The sequence below is a fragment of the Notolepis coatsorum genome (assembly GCF_963971535.1).
Source record: "Notolepis coatsorum genome assembly, chromosome: 13".
NCBI lineage: Eukaryota > Metazoa > Chordata > Actinopteri > Aulopiformes > Paralepididae > Notolepis > Notolepis coatsorum.
The window spans coordinates 41,759,477-41,769,476 of NC_140177.1; the positions used below are offsets into that span (position 1 = coordinate 41,759,477).

The window sequence follows — 10,000 nt, forward strand, 5'->3', positions numbered from 1 at the left end:
GAGGTGAAAGGTCAAGGGGCCGCTTTGAAAATGGCCTTTGCCAATTCTTCATTGTTGCTTTATTTTGGAACAATCAAACCTGTATTTTAGACTCGAAGAATCTTTGAGGTTGTCCTCGTTTATAATGGTGTAGAATTACAGACAAGCTAAAAAAAATAAAAGTAGGACAAAACGGTTAAAACAGTTACGCATTGAATAAACAGAACAAAAAACGGATTCAAATAGAGAAAATCAGTTAAAACAGTTATACGCCAAAGCAGGGAGATTTGTAATAATTTTAAATTGTCCAGAGGATAGTGTGGTATTGAGCGTGAGTTGAAGTCAAGATCATTCCAATAATCTGGGGCATTAAAACAAAAGGCTGACTTTCCAAGCTCAGTCTGTACTCTGGGGACCTTAAGCATCAGCCAGTCACTTGAGCGTGTCAGATAGGGTCCATAGTTCCAATCTAGCAACACTGTGATACAAGGTGGTCATTTACCGGCAATGGCCTTAAAGATAAACAGATACCAATGTTTATTTTTCCTCTCTGCCAGAGAAGACCAACCCAGCTTATCATGCAGTGGTGAGTACCATATCTATCACCAGTAATACATTTGAGAGCAGAATGATAGACCATGTCCAGAGGTTTCAGAATGGAAGGAGCAGCATTTCTAACAATTGTATGTATTGAGCTGTACTGTACTGTACCCATTCTGCAATCTGTTAATAAAGTTTTCAATCAATCAATCAATTCTATAAATCACATCAGATAGAAACCTCTTTCTGCTCATCATTGGGAAGCTGGTTCTGTTCCTGTACAAGAAGGCAATTTTCTTCCGCAATTTCCCAGCAAGATTGGTTTTAAAATGCAAACTGTGTGAAGATATTCGTATTCTCTTTCAATGTCAGACCCATTCACAGTCAATATATGCAAATGATTGTAAACAATATCTTTAGCCCTAGAGAATATCATGAATTTAGTTTTGTTTGCATTACGCGTACAAGCACATCTTGCAGAGCATTAGATGAGAGTTGCAGGTTCTCAATGGCTACAGTAGTTGTACAGAGTCAGCAATACAATAGAATCATCTGCATAAAGATGAACTTGACATGCACTCAAAGATGAGACAATATTATTAATATAAATGGTACATAAGACAGGATCCAGAATTGATTCCTGCAGGACACCTTTTTGAATTGTGTAAGAACCCTGACTGGGCTCTCCCAGTTTTCACAAACTGAAGTCTTCACTCTAACTTTAAAGTTGAACCGCCACAACCAGTACCAAATATTTCAGTATTAGTAAAAGATAAAGAACTAGAAAGAGCACAAATCTCCACCAGGCGGCAGCCACACATGTTTTTCTAGTAGCCAACACATTGGGCGGGCCTTAAGTGTAGGAGCCGGGGCAAACCTAGACCAATAAAAGCATCTCCCCACAGTATTCCACAGTATTACACTATTACACTAGCAAATTAGTACACTATTACACTATTACACCATGACATTATTACACTATTACACACAATTACACACTATTATGCTATGACACTATTACACAATTACAAACTTACAAACTATTACACTGTCACACTATTACACACAATTGCACTATTACACAATTGTGTGTAATAAACCTTTAAAACTATTTGGGTGGAATAAACCATCCTATAAATCACACCTCCTATAAATCTCTATGACAAAAGGTTCATGCTCTCGGGGGGGGGGGGGGGGGGCAACTCTCGGGACAATGATGGAAATTAATAAATCTTTTTTTTTATATATATTAACGACAATAGGTTCACTTTGGCATATGTTGTAAACTGGAAATGTCAGAGCTAATTCATGGAGGCTCTGAGCAGTGAACCTGTGTAGTGTTCAAAAGGTATGTATTTCAATGGACAATGATGAAAATGTATTTAAATAGTTGTCATTGACCAATGTAAAAAAGATTCCAGTATTCACGTCCATGGCCTGCTGTCAGCCTATGGCAAGTCCCATCCACCGCGGCACACACAGACACACACACGCACGCGCGCGCGCATGCACACACACACACACACACACACACACACACACACACACACACACACACACACACACACACACACACACACACACACACACACACACACACACACACACACACACACACACACACACACACACACACACACACACACACACACACACACACACACACACACACACACACACACAACCAAACGTACTGCCTGGTGGGGATCAAAATGCCTTGGGGCCTACATGTCAGACATCCTGGTATTATCCAAGATGAACAACTAACCAATAAGGAGACCAGCCTGTCGACATGCCATGATGGCAGCAAAGACTCCAGCTCGTTCCTCTGGTCGCGTGGCGCGAGTCAGGAAGCCAAAGATGGCGGAGCCAGCTCCCGCACCAACACCTGAGTTGACTCAGGAAAAAAACATTGCTTTATTTTGTATCAGAAATATGCAGGTCTGCTATATGCAGGTCTGCTAATATTAATATTATAAAATGTATTTTCTCTGTGTGCGTGTGTGTGTGTGTGTGTGTGTGTGTGTGTGTGTGTGTGTGTGTGTGTGTGTGTGTGTGTGTGTGTGTGTGTGCGTGCGTGCGTGCGTGCGTGCGTGCGTGCGTGCGTGCGTGCGTGCGTGCGTGTGTGTGTGTGAGAAGCCAAGCCCAGTGTGTTGTGATGCATCTAGTAGCAGTAGTGCTGTGCTTAGTTAGAGGGAAGGTGCCTAATTCCCACAGCCCCACTGCCTCTGACTAGACCATTGTGGTGAATCAAGAAGCAGCCTGGTGCACAAGTCTTTGCCAGTAGGAATTAGGCACAGCCTCTCCATAACAAAGACCCCTGTCCAGGTGCCTTTGCAGCCCCAGGCTATAACTCGGTAGGGGATCTCCGAGCTGCGGTGGTCTCCAGAGAGGTGTTGCGCAGTCCCACCTCACTACTACCCTACCTCTGGGGGTTGCAAGATTGCAACTAATGTGATAAACTAACAATATGGGAAGTTCATATTGCATTTTGAAAACGGCAGTGTCAATCTGTCGCCATGATGTACAAGTGGGGTTGGAACAGGTTTTACCCCGTCACACTGGAGTCAGACAGGGTTGTGTACTAACTCTTCACCAGGGGACTTCAAAATAGACTACCCAAAGTAAGACACTGGAGCACTCATACCGTATACACGTTTATTGTGTAGGAATAGTTATTGTTATGAAATATTGTTATGTATGTTATGTTGATTGATATTATGATATTATGAGATTGATATCTCTACATTATTTAACTGTGCCATTATTTATTTTAGATTTTTCTTTATCATCTTGCATTATTTTCCAAAATGGCTGTCAATTACTTAATTATGTGAGAGGATATACCTCCGCTTTTCTTTGTTCTGCTGTTGACTCAGAGGAAAATGACAGCCCACCCCCTGCAATAAAGTGCTATGTGTTCTAGCTCCAGTCCTGGTCTGTGCTGCTATGCGGCTATGCAAAGGGGATTGAGAAGCAGGCAGGGAGTCGCCATCTACTCCGTTACTTTCAAGATATTGTGATAATAAACACACACAGAAACAGATAAACACACACACACACACACACACACACACACACACACACACACACACACACACACACACACACACACACACACACACACACACACACACACACACACACACATGATAATATAACTACTTGACACACACATACACACATATATACACACACACTAACACAAACAAAGATGAGTAAAACATAACCTCTGCCCTGACAGACATAATAAGGAAGGTACAGGCAGCCACAAGGCTGACCTCAGAACAGATGATGGAGCTACAGTACTGCATGCTGATGACAGTGCCCTGGTTACTCCAGAGGCTCTGAAAAACACCATCTTAGCTTCTGTAGCTGCATACTGGAGAAGACACCCAGAAAACAATGATTAGCTGTCAGTGGAGTGCTGTTTCCAACTTTAAGTACCGTAGCAGCAAAATATCTGACAACTGCACCATGGAAGGCTCAAGCATCCGCATCATTTGGTCACCTCAGAAAGAAGGTCTCCCAAAACAATAATCTATATTTCCATAGCAAATAATATCCCTGGCGGCTTTGCGCGTAAAATGTCTCGAGAAGATCATCTGCATCACCCGGAAGGCGATGGTCATGTCATGCATATGCCGCCAAACGGACTCCCACGAAAGGTCCCGTACGGCCAGCTACACCAAGGACTCAGGGACCAGATTATCCACATAGACCCACTCCAGTTCGCCTACCAGCCCTGACTGGAGGTAGAGGATGCTGGCATCTACCTGCTGAACCGAGCCTACACTTAGACAAGCCGGGGAGCACTGTGAGAGTCATGTTCTTTGACTTCTCCAGTGTTTTTGATACCGTAAGGCCTCCAGCATAGGGTGTAGGGTGGGGGATGCATATCTTCACAGTACAAATACAATATAGTCATATAAAATATAATAATATAAAATATAATAATGAATTAGGAGGGGTGGGTGGGTGGGAGTTCTCCAGGGGAGAACTCAATTTAAAAGTTCTTAGTGCACTGTACGCACTACCAGGAGAAGACACTGCATTTCCATATGTGGAGTGAAACTGTGGAACAGTCTGAATGTGGTGCTAATGCAATGTCCAAACATGAGACAATTCAAACTGAATTATAAGGAAATGATTTTCACGAGGTACAGGGATGAGGAAGGGATTTGACATTCACAGGTGTTTACATTTTTATTTGATTTCTTTCATATTTTACATATATAATTTTTGTTTGGCATATATATATATATTTGTTTTGTAAGGTTTTAAATTAGTACACATTTGAGTAGTGGAAAAAGGGTAGGAGTAAATAAGTGTATAAAATTATGTCTAATTTTCGAACATGTAAATTGAGTTACAGTATGTTTTGTTTTTGTTTATTTTTTTCCATTTCATTTCTAGAGAGCAATGATCTGTTTTGATTTTATACTGTTTGTATTTACATGTTCTAAAGATTTCAGTGTGACCCTGCTATCTTTATATGTATATATATATGTTCTCCCCACCATAATGTATATATTTTCTCCCACCCACCCACCCCCTCCTAATGTACAGTCTCCTCCCCATCATATGTATATATTTTCTGTTAGGATCTCTGGGTAACAGTACTGTATATTTGAATATCGTATGTAACAGTACTATATACCTGTATGTTGTGTATGTCATAAATGTCTTGATGAATTGAAAATGGGGGACCCTGATGTAAACAAGACAAACGTCTTTCTCTGGTCTGCATCCCCTTAACAATTGTGTGTATTGAGTACTGTATTGTACCCATTCTGCAATCAGTTAAATAACGTTTTCATTCATTCATTCAAAACGTACACGGACCATGTTGCTTTCCCAGCAGGCGCTCTGCTTGTAATAGTGACAGCTGGGCACATGCGCAGTCGGCACGCATATCCACGGAGCAGTCCGTGCGGTTAGAAAATTTGGCCTGCACGCGGACGAGCGCGCTGACGAAAATTACACAAATTACGTCACACGCACCAATGCGCACATGAGGATGTGGCTTGCGGAAGGAAGTATATTTGGGCCTTAAGGGCTGGGTGAGAAGTTGGAGGCGATGCAGGTAGAGGCCCCCCTGGTGTCCTGGGTTGTTGACTATCTGACGGGCAGACCACAGTACGTGCGCCTACGGAGCTGTGTGTCAGACAGACTGGTCAGCAACACGGGGCCCCGCAGGGGACAGTCCTCTCTCCCTTCCTCTTCACCGTCTACACCAACGACTTCCACTATCGGTCAGAGTCCTGCCACCTTCAGAAGTTTTCTGATGACTCTGCGATAGTGGGATGTATAAAGGACGGTGACAAGAGGGAATACCGGGAACTGGTAGTGGACTTCGTCACATGGTGCGATAAAAACCACCTGCAGCTAAATGTGGCGAAGACCAGGGAACTGGTGGTGGAGCTGGGGAGGAGGAGGAGTGCACCTGTGAACCCCGTTTCCATCAGGGGAGTCGATGTGGACATGGTTGAGGAGTACAAATACCTCTGAGGCACTGTACAAGAAGGGCCAGAGCCGACTCTACTTCCTCAGAAGGCTGAGATCCTTCAATGTCTGTATACAAGGATGTTGAGGATGTTCTATGAGTCGGTGGTGGCGGGCGCCTTCTTGTACGCTGTGACCTGCTGGGGCGGCGGACTGAGAGCAAGGGACACAAACAGGCTGGATAAGCTGGTCAGGAAGGCCAGTAGCGTAGTTGGGGTGGAGCTGGACCCCCTAGCGAGGGTGGCGGAGAGGAGGAGCCTTGCTAAGCTCCAGGCCATCAGGGAAAACCCCTCCCACCCACTATACACAGACTTGGCTGACAGGAGGAGCATGTTCAGTGCTAGGCTCACACTACCTAAATGCAGCACTGAACGGCACAGGAAGTCCTTCATTCCAACAGCCATCAGACTATACAACGCATCACTGTGCCTCACTGCATCACTGAGCACAGAGTGACAGTTACCATCTTCCTGGACTCTTACTTTTGAAACAGCACTGGGCAATATTGCAATATTACACCTACTGTAGACCTCAGTATATTTGTACTGTATTTATTTACTGTATATTTTATTCCATTCTACTCTTATCTTAGGCAATTTTACTTGTTTTGTTATTCTTATTCGTGACCTGTTCTGTCTAAATGTTTAATGTTGAGCGATTTGCAGTGTCAAATTTCCCTCGGAATAATAAAAGTATTTCTATTCTATTCTATATATTCTATCATGCCTTCAACAGTAGAGGATCAGGCAGCCTGTCATGTCCTCTGGAGAACCAACACAGCAGCAACAACAACAACACACAAAGTGTGGGAAGAGGCCTGACAAGCTGCCCCTACTCACGCATGCTTCACATGCCCTGTCTGTCTGCGAACCCAACCATCACATGTCCTGTCTGTCTGACTGCAACCCAGCTGTCACATGACCTGTCTGACTGCGAACCCAACCATCACATGTCCTGTCTGTCTGACTGCAACCCAGCTGTCACATGACCTGTCTGACTGCGAACCCAACCATCACATGTCCTGTCTGTCTGACTGCAACCCAGCTGTCACATGACCTGTCTGACTGGCTGCAACCCAGCCTCACGTGCCCTGTCTGTCTGCAACCCAGCCATTACATGGTCTGTCTGTCTGCTACCCAGCTGGCATGTGCCCTGTCTGTCTGCTACCTAACTCATAAATGAATGAGTCCACAGTTCACACTACAGTCAGGACAGCTGAAACCCACCCAATTGTCTGCCGTGGACTAAAAACACACTTCTTCAATCAATATCTGAACAAAACTACTAACCTTCGTACTATCTTTTACTATTATGCACTTTGCTACTAAGTAATCTACCTTGCCTATTATTACTACCTATTGTGCTAATATGTCTTTACTACTATGCACTCAAGACTGTAGCACTCAAGTGCAACACTGTTTGATGAACAATGTTACCTACCCTTAGCTGCCAGAGTTGTACCTTCCCTGCTGACTTGTAGTACAGAACTTGTAAGTCGCTTTGGATAAAAGCGTCAGATAAATGACTAAATGTAAATGAAGGAGAAGATGGTCATCAGACACAATGGACAAACAAATAAGCAGTGTGTGTGCGTGCGTGTGCGTGTGCGTGTGCGTGTGTGTGTGTTGTGTGTGTGTGTGTGTGTGTGTGTGTGTGTGTGTGTGTGTGTGTGTGTGTGTGTGTGTGTGTGTGTGTGTGTGTGTGCACGTGAGGTTACCTGCTACAAGTCGACTGCATAACAACAACCATTTTGAATATCCCATGAAATACAGGAAGTTACCTGAGGACAACATTGAAAGACAAGAAGAATACATTTAATGTAGCCTTGTGATCTGCAGCTGAATAATGTAATTCCTGTTTTCTCAAGACTTTGACTTTATATGAGATACTACAGCAGTGATAAACTCGATTTTCATATGTGTGGCTTTACAGTCATGGCTCTCAATCATCCTATATTTTGAGGCCGACAGACAGAAAACAAGTACCACTGTGCTCACCAGCAATCTCAAAGAGGTTGGAGAAAAGGATTGTGGTCTTTGTAGTTCTGGTCCGATCTGACCAGAGGCCATAGAGAGGGCCAGTCAACAGCCCACTCAGACTGAACGCTGAAAGACCCAGGCCCAGGAAGTATGGGGGAGCTTCCAAAATCTGGAGATAACGCCATATTGTGGGGAGAATGACAGCTGGGAACAAAGGGAATGAGAGATGGAGAGGGGAATGCTATACACTGCATAATTCAGTTAGAACAATGCATCTTGATTAACCAAATGTCACTAGTGTGCATCATCCATTAGTGCTGTATCTTCTGTTGATTAAGCACACCGCCATGACATCAGACCGAATGTTATTGTACAACTCTTTACAGTAAGTCTATACATCTATAAAAGAGTCCAACTGTACTCACCATACTCTATGCCACTTAAAAGAAATATCAATCCAATTGTGACGAAAGTTAGCTTCCTCTTTCGGTGGGTATTATCCATTATGTTGAATGACTTTCTTACTATTACGCATCGGCTTCTGTTCCCACATGTTGTCCCAACGTAGTTCAGGGACAAATTCGACAAATAGGAGACACCATGCGTCCAATTACGGCATGCGTTCCCGGTTGATCGTAGGAATTTGCTCTGCTGTGTTTTGGCAATGTTGTATCTGGCCTCCCCAGTGGAAGAGGCATATGACACCAGATCTATGTACCCACCTTCCCTGATCAGGTATGGTTTCTATCCACGTACAAAAAGAAAACATAGAACCATCCTCCCAAAGCATGACAACATGGTAATCCTATTATACATTATTGCGTTGGTCCATTTCCTGAAAGCATTTAGGTTAAAGAGGGAACTCAGTTAAAAGTCAGGTCCACACTGCAGCTCCTCTGTGACTCAGACACATGGTCATCGCAATGTCTTGGGTTACCAGGGTGAGGTAAAGTATACTTAGCTTTATATATTATTAATCTAGTTTGCTCCAATTCCAACAACAGTTGATTTCCTCCCCATCACACAACACCCACACATGGAGCTTTGTTGAAAAGCTTTCCAAGGGCAGACTAGATGTTACAAGACTGTGTGGATGCCTACTTTGCAAAAGGCACACATGCAAAGGGTCATCTCAGTCCGTCTCGGGACACGCAGAATAATTAACTATAGGTTAGATAAACTAATGTGATCGCAAAATGGGAATCCTGTTATCTTGTGTTCCTTAGACTAGAGAATACAAATATATGAGTCTTCGACATAAACAGAGTCTGTGGTAAAGAGACTGTGAACAAATCTATTCTAGATAATATCCCAATGTTCAACACTGAATGCGTTATTATGAACAGCAGTGTTATTGAAGTGACAAGTCGGTGTGGTTTTCTCAGCCCCCAGCCTGTTACATCAACACAACACACAACTCAGTTAATGCCTCCATAATGTTTTCCCTCTCACATAATCAACAGGCCATGAATAATACAAGTTGTTTTGATATAGAGAATTCTGAATAATGGACTATCTTTGAATAATGTCTACAGACCTCCCCAATATACAGTACATACATCTGTAGTTACTTCTAAAGGTCGATGAGATGGTCAAAAATACCGGTGTAAGAAAAGAGAAAACTGTACTACTTCTATCATTTCAGAAGTTGCTTTATTTCAAAATAGATTTAATTGACAAAAGTTAAGTTACGATCTGACTCCAGTCTTCCTTCTACGTTCTAACACACACACACATGGTCAGTCATCAAAAGTAGGGCAGGAGCAAAAAGCAGAGAGAGAGTGTTTTCTCTCTAAGCAACAGTCTTATAATAAAATGAAATCCCTCCTATTTACTCCTATTTACTACTGATTGGTCTAATCAATTATTCTTCCCTGTATCTGTGTCCACTCATAGCTCTGTTCAGCTTCTCTAATTTGCATCTAATTACTTTTTAACCAACTAACTATACTGATCTCACCTCTTGTCTTAACTTACGTTGTATGGCTCTCTGCTTA

The 10,000-nt window shown here is 43.0% G+C and overlaps 1 protein-coding gene across 1 annotated transcript in view; it reads right to left on the reverse strand.

Moving 5' to 3' along the window:
* LOC311239133 (major facilitator superfamily domain-containing protein 8-like) overlaps nt 1-8,507 on the reverse strand; it is a gene marked incomplete at both ends in the record, with an annotated part of 34,906 nt that extends 26,399 nt beyond the window's left edge. Inside the window, 4 exons of the mRNA XM_084327389.1 lie at nt 2,288-2,407; nt 7,742-7,804; nt 8,022-8,207; nt 8,429-8,507. Coding sequence (XP_084183515.1) covers nt 2,288-2,407; nt 7,742-7,804; nt 8,022-8,207; nt 8,429-8,507 — 448 coding nt within the window. The remainder of the gene's footprint in view (nt 1-2,287; nt 2,408-7,741; nt 7,805-8,021; nt 8,208-8,428) is intronic.
* Between the last annotated feature and the right edge of the window lie 1,493 nt (nt 8,508-10,000).